The 25913-nt window shown below is 49.2% G+C and overlaps 1 protein-coding gene across 1 annotated transcript; it reads left to right on the plus strand.

Annotated features, from left to right (window-relative positions):
- The first annotated feature begins 163 nt into the window (after positions 1 to 163).
- Positions 164 to 24682, plus strand: Spint2 (serine peptidase inhibitor, Kunitz type 2). The gene is made up of 7 exons (XM_042668228.1): positions 164 to 555; positions 16210 to 16380; positions 20660 to 20716; positions 21815 to 21868; positions 22349 to 22510; positions 22763 to 22801; positions 24146 to 24682. The coding sequence occupies exons 1-7, from the start codon at positions 450 to 452 to the stop codon at positions 24310 to 24312; spliced, it is 756 nt and encodes a 251-aa protein (XP_042524162.1). The 5' UTR covers positions 164 to 449; the 3' UTR covers positions 24313 to 24682.
- The last annotated feature ends 1231 nt before the right edge of the window (positions 24683 to 25913 follow it).

The following is a 25913-nucleotide window of genomic DNA, read 5'->3' on the forward strand; positions in this document are numbered from 1 at the left end:
GTGCCTGCTCCGCGCACGCGCTGTGTCCCCGTGCCCTACTGGAGTGGAGCTCTACGAAGCCACGCCCCCTTCTTCGCTCAAGGGGCGGGCCCAGGTGCGCAGCGGCACCGAGGAGCCACCACTCAGGTGCCGGCCTTCTGCGCGTGCGTCTTGCGCGTCCCTCTTTGCCAGGTGCGCCCCGCCTCCGTGCCTGGTGTCCACCTTCTAGCCACTTCCAGGCGTCCGCCATTGGCTCGGGTGTCCCCTGAGCATTTGGAGGTGCGGTGCTTCTAGGCTGAGAGAAGTCGCCGAGTTGTCACTGGGAACTAGGGCCTGTCCGCGCACCGCCGCCGACTCTCTCCTCGAGCTCCGGGCCTCCAGCGCGCGTGCGCGGCCGGGGTCTTCCAGCACCTGCTCGCGCGAGACCCCAACGGCCGGCGTCCGACGCCTCCCGCGAGCGCAGCCCGGTCATGGCGCCGCTGTGGGGACCGCGGCGGGGCCGCGCGCTGCTCGCCCTGCTGGCCTCGCTGCTCCTCTCCGGGGCCGAGGCGGCCGACAGAGACCGAGGCATCCACGGTGAGGGCCCGGCGTGGTGCGGGGGGCGGACGTCAAGGGGGGGGTCGGTGCGGGGAGAGTCGCAGGGGTGGAAATGGGGCGGGGGGTCACCTTGGTGAGGGTCGGGAGCCCGGTCTGGGGATGGAGCCTCTACAGGGGAGCCGTCGGGGAGGGGAAAGGGGCCCCTCGGGGAAATTTCTAGGAGGAGAGACGAGGCGAGGGGTGTAGGCCCTGAAGGAATGGCGCAGGAAGGAAGTGGGGACTCTCCCTGCGTCCTCTTCTCGGCCGTGGAAAGTTCTGGGGCCTAAGAAAGCCCAGAGAAGCCTGGAAGCCCCGAAGGGTTGGGTTGGGGTGGGGGACCTGATGGTGGCTTTAGTCTTTAGGGAAGAAGCCCCTCGGGTGCACCCCTCCATCCCCACCTCAGTGAATGCCTCCTGCGAAAAATGGACTCTCCTCAGTGAGGTCTTTTAAGAAAGGAGAGGAAAAGCAGGTGGTGGGCGCGAGAGGCGTTTGCCAGGGCTCCAGGCGAGAGCACCCGTGGTGTGGGAAAAGAATTGTCTGGAACAGCTGGCTGGGCATCTTCCAATGTTGTTCCAACCCTGGCTGCTCCAGACAAGAACAGCGGGTTTTGAAGATCTGTAGTCCTTGCTGCATGGCCGTGTGGCTGCCACTGGGGCGATCCCACAGGGCCAGGTTTCTGCGTTCACAGCTTCCCGGTCCCCCAGACATAGCGTACACTTAAAAGAGCTCTTGCTTCTACCATAAGTGGCTAAGGGATAAAGAAGTTACCAGGAGAGTGAAGATGAAGGGGGGGGGAGTACTTAGCTGAGGTGGTTGGAGGAGGGTGACACCTGATCCACCACAGTGAAGAATGGAAGCAGCTGTGCTTAGGCCTTGGGGATTGGTGGCCTGGGGGGAACTTAATGGAGCACAAATGGCTTGGAGGACAGACAAGCTAGGTTGTGTTCTAGGGAAAAGGAAGGGGAGGGGGGAGAGAAAGTCCGCAGGAATTGAGCAGGGTGAGAGAGGGACAATGGGAGGTTGGAAAAGTGGGCAGGAGCATGCTGGCTGCTCTCTGTGTGCACAAAACAGGTTATAGGAAGATGTATGCATCAGGTGGTTCCCTTTTGGTAACTTTGGAAAATAGTTTGTGAGGGAGTGGGGGGCGGAGGAGGGGATGAATTAGGGCTAGGTGTCCGGGGCTCACACCAGCAATTCTAGCTACTCAGGAAGTTGAGATCTGAGATCTCAGTTCAAAGCCAGCCCAGTCAGGAAAGTCAGTGAGACTCTTATCTCCAATTAACTACCAGAAAACCGGGAGTGTCACTATGGCTTAAAGTGGTAGAGTGCTAGCCTTGAGCAAAAAAGCTCAGTAACATCACCAGGCCCCCGAGTTCAATCCCCACAGCCGACCCCCTCCCCCCCAAAAAAAATGAGTTGGGGAAGACAGGATTCAGTGGGGAGAGGCTCAGCTCTCCAGGACCTGAAATCAGAAATGCACTGGTGGTTCATGACCATAATCCTACCTACTCAAGGAGGCTGAGATCTGAGGATAGTGGTTCAGAGTTAACCTGGGCAGGAAAAGCTGTGAGAACCTTATATCTGATTAAGCAACACAAAAAAGCCAGAAGTAGAGCTGGGGCTCAAATAGTAGAGCCCAGGTTCTGAGTTCAAGTCCAGTAACAGCACACACACACACACACACAAATAATAATAATAATAAAAAGCAGGTGTTGTCATTACAATGTGAACTAGAATTCAGCCTTTCTGGACTTTTTCAGGTTAAGTGATTATGTGCCTCCAGGTACCTGGCCTCTGGCATGGTCAGATTAGGCTTCTCTGATCCCCTGTGTGTCCTTTAAGCTTGGTGTGTTGGTGACACTACAGGCCTTGTGGAGGGTCACACAGTAGTAACTGACAAGGCCAGGTCTAGTGACCAGAGGCTTTCTCTGTTCCCAGTGGCTCCAGCCGCCTGGACCTACTGACCTTTCTGAAGTACTGCTATCTGGTGGGGTGAACTACTGCCCTCACTTATCTGAAGTGCTGTTTGTTTGAAAGCTTGAACTGCCTCATCCAAGGCAGGAGGCAGTTTTGATCCTCTCCCCCCGCCCCCCACTCCTCCATTGCTTTGGTTTTCCCACCAAACCAGGGTCATCTGCTGGGAGTGAAGTGTTTCTCCTGGCACCTGCAGCCACTCAATGCTGCCAAATGTGTGTGTGGTATGAGAACAAGGAGGAAGGAGTAATTAAGTGATTATTGTGGCCAGCCTTGGAACTCAATCTTCATAGAGAACAGAGGGAGCTGAAGGACAGTGGAAAGGTGGTGGGGCCATCAGATGGTTGGCGCTGAAGTCCTGGAGGGAATGGACTGGGGGAATAGGATAGATAAAATATGACTATAGGGGCTGGGAAGGTGGCTCAGTGGCAGAGCGCTTGCCTTGCACGCCTGAGGCCCTGGGTTCGATTCCCCAGCACCACATAAGCAAAAAGGAAAAAAAAAGCCGGAAGTGGTGCTGCTCAAGTGGTAGAGCGCTAGCCTTGAACTGAAGAGCTGAGGGACAGCACCCAGACCCAGAGTTCAGGCCCCACGACCAGATTACCCCCCTCCCCCCAAAAAAGAAAAGATTTGTGTGTGTGTGTGTTTGATGAAATCGGCATTCTGAAGAGGTAACTGTTAATTGAGACCAGATCTAGGTGTGATTGTGGGCTTTGGAGAGGACCAGGAGGTTGGGGAAGGACATGGAGGCTGAGAAGGGTGAGGCTGGAGGATTCCCTGCGTGGGTGTGGAAATCACTAGCAGTGATCATGAGGGATGGGCTGAGAACCAGATAAGGAGTGGAGGTGAGGCCCAGGGATCCTTGGGCCAGACACAGTGGGCAGAAACCTTCTACTCTGATGTAGTCCGCTGCTGGGGGTTTGGAGAATGGTCTGAAAGCTGAAGGGCCAGGTTCTGGTTAGAGAAAAGTGATGTGAGAGAGCAAAATAGATCTTTCCAAGAGCTTCTGAGGGGTGGGATAAGCAAGTTGAGCAGCGTCCTGTGCTGTTTGCTAATGGTGGTAACTTGAGTAGCGGAGGGCAGTATCCTGAAGCGTGGTAAGCCAGCTAGCTAACTGGTCACTGGGGAATCTCCTATCCCCGCATGGTGTTTTTAAATGTTCCAGTCTGCGATGAAAATTGACTCCTTCTTGGAGGCCTCAAACCACTACAAGCCACTGCATGGTTTCTGGAGTTGTAGGGTTTTTTTTAATGTGAAAACTTTGGTGTTTGGCTTTGCCTGGAAATACAAAAATCTCAGAAACGAACTGGAATATCAGCCCAGGTTCCCACAGAGCTTAGCTCTTGGCTGGAGCCAAGAGCCTCCTTGTACAAGTCCTGATCTCAGCCTCCTGAGTAGCTAGGATTACAGGCATAAGCCACCGGAGCCCAGCTTTACTTGCCTTTTTGGTGGATTACTGGGTTCTGGGCCAGAGTGCTCACTCACAGCTGGCATTCGACACATGAACCACGCCTCCCCATCTGGATTTTTGCTGATTAATTGGAGATAAGAGTCATTTGGAGTGGGGCACTACTAGTGGCTCCCATCTGTAATCCTACCTACTCAGGAGGCTGAAATCTAAGGATCTCTGTTGGAAGGCTGCCTGGGCAGGAAAATCTGTGAGATTTATCTTCAGTTAACCACCAGAAAGCTGGAAGTGGTGAAGTGCTAAAGAGCTCAGAGACAGTGCCCAGGCCCTGAGTTCAAGCCCCACAACTGACCCCCCCCCCCAAAAAAAAAAAAAAAGTCATTCGGATTTATCTGGCTAGGCTGACTTTGAGATATAATTCTCACATCCTTAGCAGCTTGGATTCTGCTTGCCTTCTAAATGAGCCTTTGGTTGTAGACCCTCCTGAAGAATTATGCTTCATTTAATAAAAGAAAGTAGAAGTTGGGCATTGGTGACTCACAATTGTAATCCTAGCTACTCTGGAGGCTGAGATATGAGGATCACAGCTTGAAGCCAGCCTGGGCAGGAAAGTTCATGAGACTCTTCAATTAATCAGGAAGTAGAGCTATGACTTAAGTGGTAGAGCACTTGCCTTGAGCAAAAGAAGCTCAAGGCTAGTGACCAGGCCTTGAGTTCAAGCCCTAGGATTGGCACAAAATAAATTTAAAAAACAATAAAGGGGGGTAGATAACACCTAACAGCACTTACAAATGGTCTAATGACTGTATGTGGGTTATTGCTGTATAGAAGGGAACAGTTCCTTAGTAGGTAACTGCAGATAGGCATGACTTTTAAAATATTTCTTCCCAGGTGACAAATCCTCAGGTCTGGAGGGCTATGAGATAAGCAGTTTTTGTTCAGCCCAGCTAATATTTTTCTTCAAAGTAGAACCTTGGAAGTTCCTTTAGATGTAGTTGGTCAGCTGTAGTTCCTGCTGCCAGTGGCTTTCACTGTGCCTACGGAAGTTAATGGTTACTTGACTTTTGGTTCTCTTCATAGTTCCTGGGAATTTCCACTGGAGCTGAGCCCAATATTGTTCATTCCAAAGCCTACTTGGGCCTGCAGGGGATATTCAGTTTCTAAAACCTTTGGGGTTATTTTTTTCCTCCAGTCCTGAGGCTTGAACTGAGGGCCTGGACACTGTCGCTGAGCTTCTTTTGCTCAAGGCTAGCACTCTACCACTTGAGCCACAGCGCCACTTCTGGCTTTTTCTGTTTATGTGCTCCTGAGGAATCGAACCCAGGACTTTGTGCATGCTAGACAAGCACTCTACCACTAAGCCAGTTTCCCAGCTGGGGTTAACTTTGCAGCAGACATCCAATTAGCCCTGGTGTCACACCTATTCACAGATAAATGCTGAAGTTCCTCTGAAGTTCGTGGTCAGCTAGAAGGTTCCTCCACTGGGTAACAGTTTCCATAGTTCTTGGCTTCACAAAGGGATTGGGGGGCCTGGTCCTGCTTAAGACAAGGCAGTTTGAAATATTCATTTATTATTTAGTGCTAGTACTGCAGCACACACCAAAAAAAAAAAAAAAAAAAAAAATCAGGGCCTGGATTTTCTGCTCAAGGCTGGTGCTCTACCACTTGACTAACACTTTCACTTTAGGCTCTTTGCTGGTTTATTGGAGAAAACATGGCCTTTCCTGCCCCAGCTGGCTTTGAACAGAGAACCTCAGATTTCAGCCTCCTGAACAGCTAGGTTTACAGGCATGAGCCACTGGCACCTAGCCTGGAAACTACTTTAGAAATAAGGGCAAGAATGTAGATGTTTTGCAAACAAGTGTTTAAGGTGGAGCTACAATGATTTTATTTTTTGGTGTACTGGGATCAAGTGCACCCAGGACCTCGTGTGTCTTAGGCAAGTACTCTACTACACTTGAATTCTCAGGATCTGTTGTTTAGAGTCTACTGTATATTCTTAAAGAGATGAAAGAAACAGCCATTAAAGTAGATTGTGACTTTTCAAAGGGTCACTCTATAAATAGATGAATAAATGGGATTAAATTGTCATGAGACAATTAGGAAAAGCATCTCTAAATTGACAAGGGAAAAGTCCATGAGTTTACATCAGAAAATAAATGGTGCTGGTGCCCGGTGACTCATGCTGTTAATCCTAGCTGCTCAGGAGGCTGAGATCTGAGGATCACAGTTTAGAACCAGCTTGGGCAGGAAAGTCTTTGAGACTCTTACCTCCAGTTAATCACAGCAAAAGACAGAAGTAGCCCGGCACTGGTGGCTCAAGTGATAGATCACTAGCCTTGTGCCAAAAAAGCTCAGGGACAGTGCTCTGGCCCTGAGTTCAAGCCCCAGGACTTGCAAAAATAAATAATTAAACTTAAGTAAGTGGTCCTTAATTAACACAGGTTAACAAATGCTGTGAATTACTAGTTTCCTTCCAAGATTTGTATGTTTGTTTCAGTAGTTCCAGCTGGCCTGGACTTTCTATGTAGCCCAGGCTGGCCTGGAACTCCTGCCAAGTTATTCTGATGGGCTGTATAAGTCCAGCTATGTATGTAGGTAATGGAAGAATTTATGCTCCAAGGGCTGGGAAGGTGGCTCAGTGGTAGAGCGCTTGCCTTGCGTGCATGAGGCCCTTGGTTTGATTCCTCAGCACCACATAAGCAAAGAGAAAAAAGCCGGAAGTGGCACTGTGGCTCAAGTGGTAGAGTGCTAGCCTTGAGCTGAAGAGCTAGCTGGAACTCTGGGCCCAGAGTTCAGGCCCACGACCAGACCGCCCCCCCCCCCAAAAAAAGAATTTTTCTCCTGCTTTTGTGATAAATATGAAGTGTCAGTGGATAGGTGTGGTGGTGTGTACTGGACTGATGGTTTATGAAATGTAAACTTGTACATCTAAACACCTTTATCCAAAGTGTCAGAATTTGATATCTAAAACACTAAGATTTTATGACTCTTGTAATTTAAGTTGGATTTGTCATTGTAAATCTTCTTTCCTCATAAATACATAGAGCTTACTCTAAAAGTTTCTGAATTTGTCCTGTTAATGACAACTTCCAGATACCAAACCTAGAAGAGACAAGTAATAACTTTCTGTACTATTAACAAAGAATTCACAATACAAGTATTTAGATACCCAGAATAGATGGGTTTACATATCACCATAAAACAAGGCTGATCCATAAAGTATAGAGCATAGCCAGGTGCCGGTGGCTCACACCTGTAATCCTAGCTACTCAGGAGGCTGAAATCTGAGGATTGAGGTTTAAAGCCAGCCCAGGCAGGAAAGTCTCTGAAATTCTTATCTCCAGTAAACTACCAGAAAACCAGAAGTGGTACTGTGGCTCAAGTGGTAGAGCACTCACCTTGAACTGAAGAGCTGAGGGGCAGTGCCCAGGCCCAGAGTTCCAGCTCCACAACCACCACCACCAACAACAAAAAGTATAGAGCAACTCAGGAATTCTGCCTGTGTAATTCAAACAGCTTTTCCAGCAAATGTTGTAGGAGGACTTGAGCCCAGGACATAACTCAGTCTCGAAAACTAAAATAGAGCAAATATAGCCTTGATAACCTCTCTGGTACTGGTATCTCTTCATGGACACAAAGCCTAAGATCTCACTTCTTAGGCAAAAGACTTAAGTTCAGATGGGGAACTGTTCCTTCCCACCCACCTGCCCCCTGTTCTGCCTCTGAACTCTCTCCTTTTCCTGTGTCCAGTGTGCATGTTCAGGCTTACCCTAAGGGAAGGTTGTGGACCAGATCATGGGAGGCACTGTAGGAAGACCAAGGGGTGGAGGATGCTTGGGTTGGTATGGTTCTCTGATTGGCTAGAGGTGGTTCTTTTGGCTTTCTCTGTTGTCTGTGAGTTATGTTTAGTTGGACTTAAATGTGTCAGTGTTTATTTATGTGTGTGTATGTGCATGTGCACCAGTACTAGGGACTGAACTTAGGGACTTGTGCTGTCTTAGCTTTTTCACTCATGGCTAGTGTTGTACCACTTCAGCCATGCCCCCACTTTTGACCTTTAGCTGATTATTTGGAGGTAAGAGTTTATGGGTTTTCCTTCCCAGCCTGGCTTTGAACCTGGATCCTCCTATCTCAGCCTCCTGAGCAGCTAGGATTATGGCATGAACCACTATTGCCTCGCATGATTATAATATTTTATCTTGTGTACTTTTGTTTTAGTCTCAGTTGCAAATCCTGGGAGGACAAGGGCCCCATCCCCATTCAGTGTACTCAGCTTACCCTGGATAGTTAAAATCTACGCTACCTCAAATCCCAGTATAACAGTTAAGAAGTTTTCCGCTCAGATATTATGGGTGCACACTGTAATCCCAGCTACTTTGGAAGCAGAAGCAGGAGGATCTCATGTTTGAGGTCAGCCTGGGCTAGAGATTGAGACTCAAACAGAAAAGAAAACAAAAAGACAGCCAGGTACTGGTGGCTTACGCCTGTAATCCTAGTTACTCAGGAGGCTGAGATCTGATGATCCGGGTTCATACCAGCCCAGGCAGGAAAGTCTGTGAGACTCTTATTGCCAATTAATCACCAGAAAAACATAAGTGGTTCTGTGGCTCAAATGGTAGAATGCTAGCCTTGAGCTCAAGAGCTCATGGACAGTATCCAGGCCCAGAGGTCAAGTCCCACGACCAACAAAACAAAAAACAAAAAAAAGAACTTTGGTCCCCACCCATATAAAAACCCCTGTTGAGCCAGGCACTGGTGACTCACACATGTAATCCTACCTACTCAGGAGGCTGAGATCTGAGGATCACAGTTCAAAAGCAGCCAAAGCTGGGTGCCAGTGGCTCACACCTGTAATACTAGCTACTCAAGAGGCTGAGATCTGAGGACTGCGGTTCAAAGCCAGCTCAGGCAGAAAAGTCCATGAGACCCTTATCACCAATTAAGCACCAGAAAACCAGAAGTGGTGCTGTGGCTCAAGTGGTAGGGCACTGGCCTTGAGATGAAGAGCTGAGGGACAGCTCCCAGGCCCAGAGGTCAAGCCCCATGACTGACCAAAACAAAACAAAACAACAACAACAACAAAAAAAACGCAGCCCAGACAGGCAAGTCCATGAGACTCATCTCCAATGAACCACAGAAAACCAGAAGTAACACTATGACTCAAAGTGGTAGAGGGCTAGCCTTGAGTGAAAAAGCTCAGGGACAGTGCCCAGGCATGTAGCTCAGTGCTTGTCTGGTAGTAGAGTCATGTATGTGTCTAAATTAAAATTCTTTGAAAGAGCTGGGTGCCAGTGGCTTATGCCTGTAATCTCAGCTACTCATGAGGCTCAGATCAAGGTTTGGAAGCCAGCTGGGGTAGGAATCTACAGGAGTTCCATCTGCCTTTAACTAGCAAAATGTTGGACTGGTGGTATGACTCAAGTAGTAGAGCATCAGAAATGAGCAAAAAGGGTAAGATGGTACCAAACACCAAAAAATAAGCATAAATAGGGGCTGGGAATGTGGCTTAATGGTAGGTAGAATGCTTGCCTAGCTAGCATGCAAGAAATCCTAGGTTTGATTCCTCAGTACCACATAAACAGAAAAAGCCGAAAGTGGTACTAGGCTTGAGCAAAAGAAGCTCAGGGACAGTGCTCAGGCCCCGAGTTCAAGCCCCATGACCAACCAAAAAGAAAAAAGAAAAAGCCATCATGGCGAATTTTTGACTGTTGTCTGTGAACTTAACTATCAAGCCCTTTTGTGGGTATAATAGTAATTGCTCCCTATTCCTTGTAACTTGAATTAAATAACTACAGACATTTTTTGGTATGTGTATGGCACTGAGGATACCTGTAGCCACTCCTACTTTTCAGTCTAAAATATGATTTTCAAGTCTCTGAGGATATTTGCCCTCGACTGTAGGTGGTTTGATGAGAGGGATGGAGTTATTCTTAGCAGGGAATTGGTGCACAGCAGCGTTTTTTTTGCCCAAGGATATACCTGAGGATAGAGGAGTTGGCTGCTAGAAGGAGGTGAGTGAGCATGGCAGTCCACATCATAGTCTCTGACCCCACACAAGGGAGGACCAAGTTCCAGGATGGAAGATTTGAACAGCATTCTTCCTTTTTTACTTTTTTTTTTTTTTTTGCCAGTCCTGGGGCTTGAACTCTGGGCCTGGGCACTGTCCCTCAGCTCTTCAGCTCAAGGTGAGCACTCTACCACTTGAGCCACAGCACCACTTCTGGTTTTCTGGTGGTTTACTGAAGATACAGACTTTCCTCCTTGGGCTGGCTTTGAACTGCAATCCTTAGATCTGAACTTCCCAAGTAGCTAGGATTACAGGTGTGAGCCACCAGCACCCAGAATCTCTGAGCTTTTTGCTTGGGGCTAGCACTCTACCATTTGAACCACTGCACCACTTCAGCTTTTTCTGTTTACATGGTACTGAGGAATTGAACCTAGGGTTTCATGCATGCTAGGCAAGCACTCTACCACTAAGCCACACTCCTAGCCTCTAAAAATTATTTTCTCTAAAGGAGGAATTGGCAGAATAGCATATAGTGCCGCCTGCATATGGCCCCCTGAGCTAGAAATATGGAAGGTTTATGATCAAAATCTAAAGAAGAATATTTTGACAGGAAGATTAGAGGAAATGAAGTTTTAGTGTCCATAAATGGTTTCATGGACACGCAGCCATGGTCACACAGTTCTTCATGCTGTGGTGACAGAAGAATGGAGACCATGTGCCTCACCCTGCAAGCTGTGGTGCAGGCCATTTTCCACACACATGATTTCACTTAAGCTCTGGTTCCCTGTCAGTCACCATGCACGCATGCAAGCACAATCCATTAGCTATAAGTACTGTAGACTTGAGCTTCCAGACAGCTCCCCACCTGCAGGGCTGGGTAATTTTACTCCCGTCTGCCCCTCAGGTCATGGACTCAGCAGAGCCTGAAATGGCGACCTCCTTGTCCCTACCATAAACTTATGTGACAGCACAAAAATGAGTAATGCGGGAACTGGCCAGAGCCGGACCAAAATGAAGCCCAGGGAAAGTGTGGTAGCCTGGTAATGTGCTCCTGCCCAGTGCTACCAGTGGAGGAAGAGGCGCTGGCTATGGTGCAGGGGAACTCTTGTCACCCTTCCCAGAAACCAGGAAGGTGCTGTGGCACCTGGTGACATCTCAGGGCAAGTAATGCCAGCAGGAACCTCAATGGTAAACCAGCTCAGAACATGTTGGAGAGAGAGGTTGGAGAGCCTAGGCTGGCTGCTTAGGACAGCTGCTGGAAGCCCTTCCAGCCCAGTAAGGGAGGGCGTCAGAGGGCTCACGTTGAGCCGTGGTGAAAGGGCCATGAGCACTGCAAAGAAATGATTAAACACATAACTTCTCAATATTGCTCTGGTCTTAACTGAATGTGTGCTAAATGAATACTTTCTTTACATTTAAAACCAACAAGCTTTGTTTTGTTTTAGAAATAGTCTTGCCAACCCAGACTGGTCTCCAACTTGAGATCCTCCTGCCTGTCTCTGGAGTACAGGCCTTACCCATGCTAGACTAGTGCTCTTGAGCACTTGAGCAATGCCCTCAGGAGAAGTAGTAAATGAATACAAGGCATCTTAGTCTCATCTTGTTTTTGAGACAAGGTCTCTATGTAGCTCAGATTGGACTCTTAACTCACAATTCTTCAATCTTCTTCCACCTGGTACCTGTAATCCAGGCAAAAAGTTCTTGCAATCCCATCTCAAGAGGAAAAGCTGCAGGGTTGGGAAGGTGGCTCAGTGGTAGAGCGCTTTCCTTGCATCACAAGGCCTTGGGTTCGATTCCTTAGCACCACATAAGCAGAAAAAGCCAGAAGTGGTACTGTGGCTCAAGTAGTAGAGTGCTAGTCTTGAGCTGAAGAGCTGAGGGACACTGCCCAGGCCCAGAGTTCAGGCCTCACGACCAACCAAAAAAAAAAGAAAAGCTGGGTGTTGTGGTATGCTCCTACCATCTCAGATGAGGAAGCATAATTAGGATTATGGTCCAGGTTGGCCTGAGCAAAAATTGAGACCTTATTTTTAAAAATAGCGCAAAAAGGGCTTAGAAATGTGGCTCAAGTGGTAGAGTAGCTGCTTAGCAAGTATGGACTCTGAGTTCAAACCCTAGTACTGCTTTTTAAAAAATGTAGCAGGGTGCTGGTGGCTCACACCTATAATCCTAGCTACTCAGGAGGCTGAGATACAAGGATTGTGGTTCAAAGCCAGCCTGGGAACAGAAGTCTGTAAGACTCAGAGTGGTCTAGAGAGCTAGCCTTGAGTGAAAGAGCTCAGGGATAGCACCCAGGCCCTGAGATCAAGCCCCATGACTGATGACCAAAAAAAAAAAGTAGGTAGCTTTATGGTAAGAGCACTTGATTAGCAGGTATAGGGTTCCATCTCCTATACCACTCATTGTAAGCATAACTTGCAGCCAGGTCCTGGTGGCTCACACCTGTAATCCTAGCTATTTCTGGAGGCTGAGATCTGAGGATCATGGTTCAAAGCCAGCTCAGGCAAGAAAGTCCATGAGACTCTTATCTCCAGCTAACCACTAGAAAACTGGAAATGGCACTGTGGCTCAAGTGGTAGAGCGCTCTTTTTGAGCTGAAGAGCTGAGGGCAGCGCCCAGGCCCAGAGTTCAAGCCCCATGATTGACTAAAAAAAAAAGAACCAGAAAAATTAACTTTCAAAGTAGGCACAGATGCCATTATGCATTTTTAGAGAATAATTTTTTGCTGTCTAATACCCATCAGGCAGGCAGAGCCTGAAGTTTCTCTATTGCCCTTGTTAGAAGGTTATTGCAGATCTGTCATTGCAGCTGGTAGTGTAAGGAAGAGCTGGTTGTTAAACCTCCAGTGACCCAAGAACTCGAGAAACCTGTTGCCCACACCCACAGACCCCTGGGTTCACAATGTCAGTTCAAATACCTGCCTGGATTTTGTACCGTAGGTTCATATTTCAGATAATAGGCGCTTTTAACCATTTCTGGTCCATTTTTTTCTTAACTCATTTGAAAGTGAATATTTTGAGAGTGGGAATGTGGCTTAGTGGTAGAGTGCTTGCCTAACACGCATGAAGCCCTGGGTTCCATTCCTCAGTACCACATACACAGAAAAAGCTGGAAATGGCACTGTGGCTCAAGTGGTAGAGCGCTAGCCTTGAGGTGAAGAGCTAAGGGACAGTGCTCAGGCCCAGAGTTCAGACGCCACGACCAACAAAAAAGAAAGAAAAAGCTGGAAATGGCACCGTAGCTCAAGTGGTAAGAGTGTTAGCCTTAAACAAAAAAAGTTCAAGGAAGGACAGTACCCAGGCCCTGAGTTCAAGCCCCAGGACTAGCAACAGAAAGAATGAAAGGAAGGAAGGAAGGAAGTAAATGCATTGGAATTTCAGCATTTTTCTGGGTTATCTGTGTTTTGAAAGTGCATAGGATGTTCTTAGTTTTGTATCTTGGCATTTGTGAACATAGGAATGGGATTGAAGTGTGGGGGTGGGGAGAGCGCATGGGTGGAAGAGAGAACTGTTGTTGTTCGGTTGTTGTTTGTGATTGCTATGAAGACCAACAATGACAGAAAAGGACTTGACACTTAGCTTTCAGGAGCAGTCACCTTATCATTTAGTAATAGAAGTACCATTAAAGAATAATTTTCTGAAGGCATGTCCAGCCAGATTCCCTAGCTGTAGCCAGTGCTTTGGGTCTGTTGTGGTCAACTAACCTGTCCTGGAAGTGTTTGGGAAAACAGTCATTGCAGAGTCGTGAAGAGGGTGGCCTCAGGCAGTGGTAGAGACTCAGGAATGGTTTGGCTTTAGAAAACTCAGTTTTGTGGCTTTTCCTACTGTCTGCCTGTTGATGTAGATTTTTCTTACCTTCTGAAGGTCCTGGTGTTGGCTCCAAAGTTCCCTGAAAGGTCAGATGGCTTCATATACTAGCCCTGCTGTTTGTTTGCCTGGTTTTAGTCACCCCAAGCCTGGATGGTGGCTGCTAACTTTGTGACCATTAGAAGTGATGTGCACCTTAGACCTCGTGTCACTCTTGAAGGAGGTAGGAAGTGAGAGGTTAGGAAATAAGCAAATATTTTGCATTTTTATCTCAATCTGCCCTCATTTTTTTTCTTTTTTTTCGTGTCACTCTTGAAGGAGGTAGGAAGTGAGAGGTTAGGAAATAAGCAAATATTTTGCATTTTTATCTCAATCTGCCCTCTTTTTTTTTTCTTTTTTTCTTCTTCTTTTTGTTTTTGTTTTTTGGTTGGTCATGGGGCTTGAACTCAGGACTGGGCACTATCCCTGAGCTTTTTTGCTGAAGGCTAGCACTCTGCCACTTTGAGCCACAGTGCCATTTCAGATTTTCTGGTGATTCATTGGAGAAAAGAGTCTCACGGGGACTTTACTGCATTGCTGGCTTTGAACTGCGATCATCAGACTGCAGTCTTCTGAGTAGCTAGGGTTATAGGCATGAGTCCCGGTGCCTGGTGTTTTTTTGTTTGTTTGTTTTGTTTTGCCAATCTTGGGGCTTAAACTCAGGGCTTGCGCACTGTCCCTGAGCTTCTTTTGCTCAGGTGCTCAAGGCCCTCTACCACGTTAGCCACAGTGCCACTTCTGGCTTTTTCTATTTATATGGTGGTGAGGAATTGAACCCAGGGCTTCATGCATGCTAAGCAAGCACTCTACCACTAAGCCACATTCCCAGCCCCCAGTGAGAACAATTTATGATCCTTGTGTGCCATCTTGCCCATACATACTGTCACTGACAGTGAAGGCCTCTTTTACCTAGCAACTTTAAAGAAGCTGCTTGAACCTAAGCTGTGAAGCTAGTGTGAGACAAATCCTAGCAGATGTGAGCAGCTGTCTGTACAGAATGCTCTCCCAGGCAGGCCCAACAGGACCTGAGGCCGGGTTGCCAGCACTTTAATCTTGGCAGAGCATGGGATGAGGGTGGGGCTGTCACTGTTCCAGCCCTTCCTTCCTGGATCCGGAGGGTCCTGTCCATCTTGTCTCTCCATTAGGTTGATTAGCAGCGCTACCTTCAGCTGTAGATGGCCTTAGCTTAGGCCAGACCCCACCCCCAGCAGTTTGTTTACTCTGGGCCTGCTTGATCCTATGTTTTGTGGCCTTTGGCACATTGTCAAAAAATTCCTGGCACAGGTGTATGCCACCTGGTTCTGGTTGATGTTTTTCCGGGCAAAACATGCCCTGTATATTTTATTTACTTATTTATTTTTAAAGACAGGCTCTCATTATGTTGCTCAGGCTAACTTTGAACTCCTGTTGTCAGATGGTCCGCCTGTCTCCTACTCTAGTACCTAGGAATACGGCAAGGGCCACTGTACCTGGCCCTTACTATTTTTTAAAAATTTGTGTACCATAAAATCTTATTTTAAATATACTTCTCTTTAAACATTTTACAGAATTGTCACAACAGTGCGATTTTAGAACATTGACATCATTCCCCAGACTCCTGTGTCCATTTGCAATTACTTTCCAGCCCCATTGTCAGCCCCAGGTGTCCACTCACCCACTTCCTGTCTCAGGTGATGAATGATTTCATCCTTGTGAAACACCCAGACAAGGAATGCTCTAACTACTGACTTTATGGATGGTTGCTCTTACATGAAAGCTTCCTGCTTCAGAATGTGTCTCCTTAGCCGGGCGCTGGTGGCTCACGCCTGTAATCCTAGCTACTCAGGAGGCTGAGATCTGAGGATCGTGGTTCAAAGCCAGCCCGAGCAGGAGAGACGGTGAGACTCCTATCTCCAATAAACCACCAGAAAACCAGAAGTGGCACTGTGGCTCAAGTGGTAGAGCGCTCGCCTTGAGCTGAAGAGCTGAAGGACAGCGCCCAGGTCCAGAGTTCAAGCCCCATGGCCGACCAAAAAAAAAGAATGTCTCTCCTTCTCCCCTCTCCTTTTTCCTCCTCTCCTCTCTTATCTTCTTCCCTCTCTTTCTCTTCCTTCTTCCCCTTCAGTCATTTGAGACAGCACTACATAGGCTGGCCTTGAACTCTTCTCATTCTCTTACTTTACTCTTCAGAGTGCTGGAATACATGAATGCACCACTCTGCTCTGCAGGATGTACAGAATGTCTTCTCTGCTGTGCTGCTTATTGGTGTATGTGGAGTGTATAGGTTATTGTGTTTAGTAGTAATCTTGTATAGTAGTTTTGAGAAACACCTAATTTCATACCCATTGCCAACAGAAACACAAATCTACCCTGCATGTCCAAGATTATTCCCAGTCAATGACATAAACGTAGCAAATGACTTCTGCTTTGTCTTTCAGACTCTTGCCTGGTCACCAAGGTGGTGGGGAGGTGCCGGGCATCTATCCCCAGGTGGTGGTACAATGTCACTGACAGGTCCTGCCACCCATTTGTGTATGGAGGCTGCGAGGGCAATGACAATAATTTCCTGAGCAAGGAGGAGTGTCTTGAGAAATGTGCTGGCATCACAGGTAAGATGGTGGTCTGGGAAGGAGTTTGTTTATAGGGATGTTGCTGCCACTTGTACTGGTTCCTCACAGGGAAAGTATGGGGATTCAGAAGCAGACTGAATGGGGTCAGTGTGCAGGTCCTGATGGCCACACAGTGCTTTAACAGCATGTTTGCAGGAGGATGGAAACACCATCTCTTCTAACCTTTCCCCTCCTTGAACACTGGTAAGCACGGATGCCTCACCAGCCTGGCCCAGGAAACTATGATATCCTGATCCACTCACACAGGCAGCCCTGTTCCTGGGTTCTTTGTACCCAGAGGTATAATGGGACAGATGAAGTGAAAAGCTCTCAAAGTTACAAGTCTATGGGTGGCTCAGTTGGTAGAGTGCTAGCCAGTGAGCAAAAGCATTAGACTGAGTTCAAGTCTCAAGTCTCAGTCTCAGACATCCCGTCCCCCTTATCCCCCTCACACACACAAAAAAAGAAGAGTTACCCCTGGACCATGTGCACTGGAATCCATGCTTCTCCAGATCTGGCCTGTGAGGAATTGTGTTGTGACATTGATGTTGATATGTGGGGACCCAGTACTAGGGGCAGACACCAGCATGGACAGGAAAAAGGGAAGAAGAGAATGTTGACTTGGGCTGGGAAGGTGGCTCAATGGTAGAATGCTTGCCTTGCATGCATGAGGTCCAGGGTTCGATTCCTCAGCACCACATAAACAGAAAAAGCTGGAAGTGGCACTGTGGCTCAAGTGGTAGAGTGCTAGCCTTGAGCTGAAGAGCTGAGGGACAGTGCCCAGGCCCAGAGGTCAAGCCCCATGATCAACAACAAAAAGAAAAAGAAAAAATGTTGACTCCTACAGCCTTAAAGTTTAAATAAAATCTGAAGATACAGCAGTGTGCCCCCCGTGACACAGCCAGGAAGGGGCAGGGAGGCACTGGCTCTCAGGCAGTCCTTAGCATTGGACTCTCTGCAGCTTTTCTGTTTTTGTGTTTTGTCCTACACTAGGGATTGAACCTAGGGCCTTGTGGGTTGTACCTGAGCTAATACTCGCCCAGCCTTCATGCAACTTGTCTTGATAATTTTTTTGGGGGGGTGTCATGCATGCACTGGTACTGGGGCTGGAACTCAGGGCCTACCTGCTGTTAGTCATGGGGCTTGAACTCTGGGCTTGGGCGCCCTCCCTGATGAGCTCTGCAGCTGGAGGCAAGCATTCTACCACTTGAGCCACAGCACCACTTCCAAGTTTTCTAGTGGTTAATTGGAGATAAGAGTCTCACAAATGGGGAGGCTGGGAAGGGATGTGAAGGGTAAACAAAGGAGGAGGCTGCAATGCTTGGTAAGAAATGTACACATTATCCTGCCCATGTAACTGTAACTCCTCTGTACAGTATGTTCACAAATAAAATTAAATTAAATTAAAAAAAAAAAGAGTCTCACAAAGCTGGGCGCCAGTGGCTCACGCCTGTAGTCCTAGCTACTCAGGAGGCTGAGATCTGAGGATCACTGTTCTAAGCCAGCCCGGGCAGGAAAGTCCATGAGACTCTTATCTCCAATAAACCACTAGAAAACTAGAAGTGGTGCTGTAGCTCAAGTGGTAGAGCACTAGTCTTGAGCTAAAGAGCTGAGGGACAGGGCTCAGGCCCAGAGATCAAGCCCCACGACCAACAACAACACAAAAAAGAGTCTCACGGACTTTCCTGCCTGGGCTGCCTTTGACCCGCAATCCTCAGATCTCGGCCTCCTGAGTCACTAGAATTATACATGTGAGCCACAATCCAGCCTTTCTTTTCTTTTCTTTTCTTTTCTTCTAATTTGGTGATAAATGCTGGCTCTGTGCTGGTTAGAGGTGTGTGTTGACTGTCTGTTCACTCCCCTGGCTTTGCACTCTGCAGTGATCACATGAGCTCATTTAAGTTGTGTATAAAGGACGATAGCCACCTCCCTGTGGCCTCAGGTCTACAGCACAGTGGTCACAAGAGGCTGGCAGTCACCCAATGTCTGAAGGAGCAGTCTGCCTGTCCTTTGCAAGAGTTTGAAGAGCTGAGAGGCAGCTATGACTTCGTATAGGCCAGCCCTTCACCTTTGGGTAACAACTGGTATTAATGTCAGGAGATGGCAACTGAAGAAAACACCACTTGTGTTTCGTGTGTGTGTGTGTGTGTGTGTGTGTTGGCACTGAGCACTGTCCTTTAGCTCAAGGCTAGTGCTCTATCACTTGAGCCACAGCGCCACTTCCAGTTTTCTGGTGGTTTGTTGGAGATAAAGAGTCTCACAGCCTTTCCTGCCCAGGCTGGCTTTGAACCAGGATCCTCAGATCTCAGTCTCCTGAGTAGCTAGGATTACAGGTGTGAGCCACTGGCACCCAGCTCACTTTTGTTTCTTATCATCAACTATGAGCAGCTTTACTCTGCTCTCTCATCCTCCCAGGAAGAGGGTTGAAGTGTTGAGGAAAGGAGCATGAGACAGTGGACCTAAGGCGGGTTCTGCATCTCCCAGGAGGTGGGCCAGAGTGCAGCCCAGCCACAAAAGCTGGGAAGCTCTTTTGTGGGTGTGGGCATTCACCGGAGCCTGGGGGAGAGCAGAAGGTGCCTGAGCTCCTCATCCCTGCAGCTTGTCACACAGCATATTCTCTTCTAGACAGACAAGCTCTCCTGTGGGAGGAGGACCCTGGCTTATTAATTTGTAATGAGAACTGGAACCACCCAGGGGACCAGCCACATCCCTGTGCCTCCACCGTAGGCCATGTGGGCCAACTTCCTAGCCAGATTGCTGGGGGTTGATTGGTGGAGATGGGAGAGCTGGTTGGTGAAGTTCCTATTGAATGACATCAGGTCAGGTCAGTCCAGTCCAGGACCTCTGCACAAGGCCTCCTGGGACTCCCTCGGAGCTGCCCTCTCTGCCCTTAGCTCGTGGAGATCAAATATGCATCCTGGGCTGGGGTTGGTGGCAGGTGACTTAATTACTCAGGAGCTGGGGAAGAGGACAGGAGGCTCCCTTAAACCCAGGAGTTTGAGGCCAGCCTGGGCAGCATAGGGAAACCCTGCCTCAAATGAAATTAAAAAAAAGAAACACAAATACTACATGAAACTGAAGATGATAAGCTTTGTCTTTATTACTACACAATGTACCTTGATCAGACTTATGCTGTCCCTCAGCTCTTCAGCTCAAGGTTAGCGCTCTACCACTTGAGCCACAGCACCATTTCTGGCTTTTTCTGCTTACGTGGTGCCGAGGAATCGAACCTAGGGCCTTATGCATGCAAGGCAAGTGCTCTACCACTGAGCCACCTTCCCAGCCCCCCTTCCCCTTTTTAAAATTCATATGCTTGGGGCTGGGAAGGTAGCTCAGCGGTAGAGTGCATGCCTTGCAAGCATTAGGCCCTTGGTTCGATTCCTCAGCACCACATAAACAGAAAAAGCCGGAAGTGGTGCTGTGGCTCCAGTGGTAGAGCACTCGCCTTGAGCTGAAGAGCTGAGGGACAGCACCCAGGCCCAGAGTTCAGGCCCCATGACTGGCCAAAAAAAAAAATTCATATGCTTTTAAAATTTTATAACAAGGTCTTACTATATTGCCCAGACTGTTCTCAAACTTGTGGGTTCAAAGTAATCCTATCTCAGCGTTTCTAGTAGCAGGAACTACGGAATGTGCCACCATGCCCAGTGCCATTTCAACCATTTTAAGTGTATTCAGAGATACTAGGTACTTTTACACTGTTGTGTTATTCTTTAACATTTGTAGATAAGTCAATACAATTAAACATGATTCGGCCCTGGAAACCCTCTGGCTTAAATAATAATTCCCAAGCCAGGTGCCAGTAGCTACTGCCTGTAATCCTAGCTACTCAGGAGGCTGAGATCTGAGGATCAAGGTTTGAAGCCAGCACAGGCAGGAAAGTCCCTGAGACTCATCTCCAATAAACTACCCTGAAAAAAGCTAGAAGTGGAGCTGTGGCTCAAGTCATAGAGCCTTGAGCAAAAGAAGCTCAGGGGCAGTGCCCAGGCCTTGAGTTGAAGCCCCAGGACTGACACCCCCCCCCCCAAAAAAAAAATTCCCTGCAGCTGACTTCAAGTTGAATCCTCAGATATGGTCTTAGTTGATCTCTGTTCCTCATTTCCATGTGGAAGTAGGTTTGTGGTCCCCATGTGTGCTCAAGTTCTCACAGAAAGGAGAAATGGGAGTTGGTGGAAAGGCACACAGGACCCACCCTGACCAACCTGTCTGCTAGTTTTGTCTTCCAGGCCGCCCTGGAGGACACTGTGTCACTCACTATGTGTCCCCCTTGTCCTTGCAGAGAATGTTGTCAGCCATGCCGCCAGCAGAAATGGAGCAGAATCCCCTGTCCCAAGTGGTAGGTTCTTCCAAAGACCCAGGGTGGAATGAAGGAAGTATAAAAGCTGTCTTGCTTCTGCTGGCTCAAACTGGGTAAACAATGGGCAGCCGACTTCTGGCTCCAGAGTTCTGGCACAGGGGAGCCTTTTCCCTGTCCAGCTGGCAGGAGCGGCTCCAACTTTGGCAGTGCCACCTGCTGCCTCAGCCCCTTGTTGCATGGCTCTCCATTGTTACCTATTGTCCTTGTCTTGTGGTCTCCCTCCCTCTGCTAAATTCTGTCCTGCCACCCTTCCTGTCACCGCAGTCCTTGATCTTGAGCTTTGTGTTAGCTTGCTTTGTAGTGCTCACAGCAGCTGCCCTGCTCCTTCTTTATGCTTAAGGGACTCTGCAGCAGGAGCCTGGGTGAGTGCACCCTGAGCCAGGCCCAGCAGAGACCCTGCCCTGCCTTGCCTTGCCTTGCCTTGCCTTGCCTTGCCTTGCCCGGCCCTGCCCTGCCCTGCCCTGCCCTGCCCTGCCCTGCCCTGCCCTGCCCTGCCCTGCCCTGCCCTGCCCTGCCCTGCCCTGCCCTGCCCTGCCCTGCCCTGCCTGGAGGGAGGGACTCCACCCTACCTCCCTCAGGGGCCAAGTGGATCCTGGTGGCCAGTGCCAACACTCTGGTTGTAGTCTAGGCCCACCCACTCTGATAGCAGGGCTCTTCTGGGAATTCATTGGCTGCCAGGGGTCGTCTGGCTTGCAGATTGCCAGAGTTAGAGCTACTTTCTGGTTTACTATGCCAGGAATCCAGGTCCCATGTGCACTCTTGCTAGTCTGTCCAAGGTCATCAGAGCCCTGGGGCCTTGGCATGGTAACTGACTGGTTTCATACTGGAGAGAACTGCCCCAGTGTCAGTGAGTACAGACAAGAGCAACTTGTGATGACACTGAAAATGGTGGGGTGGCTCCCAGTTAACGCATAAGGTTGCAGAAGACTGGCCTCGTGGTTACGAGAGGCCATGGGGCCAGGGAGGGGGTGGAAACACCCCCTTCCCTGAAGTGACCCTGTATCCCTCTGTGGGCCCTGCAAGGACATGTCCAGTGTCTGTCGCTGTTCCTGACACAGGTATTTATTTATGTTTCAGTTCCCAGAAGACAGGATTCCAGCGACCTTTCCGAGGATAGTTTCAACTATGAAGGTAAAACTTTTAAAAACGTGGGTTTTTGTGTTTTTTGTTTTTTTTTTTACCAGGTGGGGTATTTAGAGCTGGCTTCCCAGGTGCTTGCTGTCTGGGGTTGGGATTGTTACGACAGGCCTCAGTGGGTGTTAGGAAGCTGACTGCCAGTGGAGAAGACTCCAGTCAGGCAGCCTAGTATGTGGTTCCTGATTTACCCTGGCTCACGTCTCCACAGCTGTGGGCAAGTTGCTGCCACAAGGCCTCGTGGATCTGTAGATGGAGCAACGGTCCTGGGATGGGTCTCACAGGAGCTCAGTCAGGACCTGGAACAGGCTGAACAGTATAGTCCCCAGATTGCAGTCATGGCTGCCCAGAAGTGCCTGGAAATGTGGGGCAGGCAAATGGAGGGGAAGTGGATCTCTGTGGACCACAGCCCACTGCTCCATCTCCTGTAGGAGCTGCTAATTGCTGCTTATCAGGCTCTCTTGCTCTTGTTCCCAGAATACTGTGCAGCCAAGGCCTTCACAGGGCCCTGCCGGGCTGCCTTCCCTCGCTGGTACTTTGATTCTGAGAAGAATTCCTGTGATAAGTTCATCTATGGCGGTTGTCGGGGCAACAAGAACAGCTACCTCTCCCAGGAGGCCTGTATGCAGCACTGCTTTGGTGAGTGTGTGACCCTGAACCCCACAACCCTAAACCCTTTTCCATCCCTTAGAACCAGAGCCTGGCTGATGCTGTCCTGTGGACCCCAGCAGTGGACAAGGCCTCGGAGCCCCTGGAAAGCCTGTAATGCAGTCTGTCAGGAAAAAGGAAAAATTTCTGCAAAGGCCTCAAGGATTAGGGAGAGTCTGAAGGGGCCCAGCAGTGGGGAGGACCATGGGCAGACCTCTTAAGGAGGAATGTATTTTCTTCCAGGCAAACAGATGTATCCTGTCCTGACCCCCGGCAGCAAAGGTAACTTCTTACCCCCTCTTCCCATATGCCCATCGTCTACCATCTTTGACTCAGCTCTATTCAGGCATGTTTTCTGCAGGCCCGTGTTGTCTTTATCTTTAAGTATAAGTGGCTTTGTGGTGGAGAATGGCGACAGCTTGCAACATGTAGTAGATGATTGTCCAACCACTACCCCGGGTCACCCTGTACTTGGGTTAGGAGGTGTGAGTCAAGCATTCCCCCAAGTCTCTCCTAGGCCGGGTGTAGCTGGAAACAGGCCCTCCTTGGGAGGCCTGTGGACCTGGGTGCCTGGGCCTGCGGCTGGCCTGAGTGAAGGGAACTTTACTGCTGTGGGATATAGAGTTGGTCAGGGTTGGCAGAAAGTTGGAGCCTAGGCCCCAAGCAGTGCGGCCTGAGGAGGCTGTTTCCTCCCATTGGTATTTCTGAGCCTGAGTCCTGCCTTACTGGTTTGGCTTCTTCTTGACCTGTTCTTCTGCCTAGGAGCTAATACCTGGCCTTGCAAGTCTGCCTTGTTCTAGAAGCTGGAACTTGGCTTCCTAGGCTGGGGGTGGAGCTGGCCAGAGAATAGCCCCAGAGCTGGGCTGAGAAGTGAAGTGTGGAGGAGGGGAGCCAGGTGCCTTTACAGGAAAGTCACAGGACTCAGGAAGAAAGCACCCTAACTGACCAGTGGGATCACTGGGGACAGTTAAGGCACGAGGGTCCCTCACGCCACCCTGACTTCATCCATTCTCTGTTGCTGGATACTGTGCCTTTGGGGTTTTATGTTTCTACCCCACCCCCACAAAGTCAGCATTTTGCACCTGTGTTTGGCTGGCCTGGAACTCCCGTACAGGGCTTTTGTGAGAGATCATTGGAGTATGAGTACGCATGTTTTCTTGTTTTTGTTTTTTTATTTCTTGGTACCAGTCCTGGGGCCTGAACTCAGGGCCTAAGCACTATCCCTAAGCTTCTTTTGCTCAAGGCTAGTACTCTACCACTTGAGCCACAGCTCCATTTCTGGCTTTTTAGTGGTTAATTGGAGCTAAGAGTTTCACAGACTTTCCTGCTCAGGCTGGCTTTAAACTGTCCTTAGTTCTTAGCCTCCTGAGTAGCTAGGATTCCAGGTGTAAGCCACTGGTGCCCAGCTGTTTGTGTCTGTTCTTTGTGTGTATATATATGTGTGTGTGTGTGTGTGGTGTGTGTGCATGTATATGGAACTGGACTTTGAACTCAAGGCCCCAAGTTCTCTTACAAGGCTTTTTTGCTCAAGGCTAGGGTTCTACTACTTGAGTCATGCTTCTACTTCCCTGCTGGCCCTCTGTGGCTGTGTGCTTCCTCCTCTCACCTATCTCCTCTCATCCTCAGCTGTGGTTCTGGTGGGACTGTTTGTGATGGTCCTGATCGTTCTCCTGGGAGCCTCTGTGGTCTGCCTGATCCGGCTGGCGCGAAGAAGGCAGGAGCAAGCACTCCAAGCTGTCTGGAGCACTGCAGATGACAAGGAGCAGCTGGTGAAGAACACATATGTCCTGTGAAGGCTCTGCTACCAGAATGGGGTGGGTGGGCGGGGACTGTGTGCTTTGAAATAGAGTGATTTCTAGTAACTGTGAGATCATTAGGGCTTTGCTGCATGTTACCCAGGTGGGCAGGCCAGCAGAGAAGGCACCTGCCAATCCTGGTGGCTCTGCTGGCAGCTGATTCGCCACCTTGGTGGCTGCTGTCCTCCAGGTGGAGAGCCCCAGCGTCTCCTTTCTCATCCCAGCAGTCGTCGCCATAATTTTCCCTTGTCCATTTGTTTAAGTTGTGTTGTGTTTTTTAAAGTAGAAACAAGGATTTTTTTTTATTAGGATTCTGAGAGAAGAGAGCTACAAGTTTAATAAAAAAGGTCCTTTTCTTTTAAACTAACTTCTAGCATGTGGTTTCTCTTTCCCTGGTACTGATTTATACTCTAGCAAGATTATCTCAGGACACCATGTAGTGAGCGGCCCCCTTCTGACTCAGGCCCAGGAGAAGCATCCTCTGCATCTTCACAGTGTAACTGTGCCAAGCAGCGCTCAGCCTTGCCATCTGGTGTACACCCAACAGACCTTCATTGCCTTCTCGAGACTTCCATTGCGTCTCCTGCATGCCCATGCTGAATAGGGGCTCCAGGGTAGGCTTGGCCCTTCTGTCCATCTGTGAATGTCCCGTTCCCTTCCAGAGGCTGAACTTCTATCTGCCATTGGGGTCAGATGGCAGCCCCAACTCCTCTGTTTCGGTGACTCAGGAGGCTGGCCCGGCTCCCAGAGGCAGCCAGGTGTGACATGGCACTTCCTGACATGGCTTTGGACTCTCCTGGGAACAAAAAAGTTTGTGTCCTTCCCTCAGCTCTTCCTAGAAACCCTGAGGGCGTGACTTCAGAAGCAAGCTGCAGGGGCTTCATGTAGCCAGGAAGCCCTTCCCTGCCTCCCTCACTGCCCCTGTTGCCTGTGGGCCCAGATTCTTCCCCGCCATTCTCCCACCTGCCCATTGGGCCGAGGCCTGCCATCAGATCTAACGAGCAGGAGTTCCCATGTATAGCAAGATTCTGTCTTAAAAAAGCAAAACAACCCATTTGTCAACACACCAGCCCTGCCAGTTCTGCACCGGATGTTCCTGGGTGTGGGCCCTGCCCCTGGGTGTTGAGCCAGAAGCCTTCCAAGTCGAATCACCCAGTTTCAGAGCCTGTGGCCTCGGCCCTTCCCTGCAGGGTTTGTGTTGGGGTGGCCGCAAACTGTCTCAACTGGGGATACCTTTGGTCTTTTGGTCCTATGCTGACTGGCAAGTCATGCAAAAGATGAGTAGTCCAAACTCCCTCGTGTCACTCTTGGTGGATGGAAAGCTAGCCCTAGCTATTTCCAGCCTGTCCTGGGGGCCCCTGGGATGTGGCAAGGTGCTGTAGTCCGTACATTGGCCTCATTGTGCTGCTTGGAGGCCTGGTGATGCTGAGACCAAGTGTCTTCACAAACAGTGGAATGGCACACAGGTGAAAAACTTCACTAGAGCCAACATGGGGTCGGGGAGGGCCTCTTGCTCAGGGGCTGGAAAATGCATAACCTGGACAAGACTGGTTGTGGTAGAAAGCCAGTGCTAGACTTTGTCTGATGAAAAATGAACC

Source organism: Dipodomys spectabilis, unplaced genomic scaffold (genome assembly GCF_019054845.1).
Source record: "Dipodomys spectabilis isolate Male_0828 unplaced genomic scaffold, ASM1905484v1 ptg000422l, whole genome shotgun sequence".
NCBI classification, from domain to species: Eukaryota; Metazoa; Chordata; class Mammalia; order Rodentia; family Heteromyidae; genus Dipodomys; species Dipodomys spectabilis.

What these genes read in the sequence shown, in the direction of transcription:
- Spint2 (XM_042668228.1), top strand. Translation starts at nt 450, where the DNA reads ATGGCGCCGCTGTGGGGACCGCGGCGGGGCCGCGCGCTGCTCGCCCTG. An exon ending in CAGAGACCGAGGCATCCACG is followed by an intron (nt 556 to 16,209) that starts GTGAGGGCCCGG and finishes TTTGTCTTTCAG; the next exon opens with ACTCTTGCCTGGTCACCAAG. An exon ending in GGATAGTTTCAACTATGAAG is followed by an intron (nt 21,869 to 22,348) that starts GTAAAACTTTTA and finishes TCTTGTTCCCAG; the next exon opens with AATACTGTGCAGCCAAGGCC.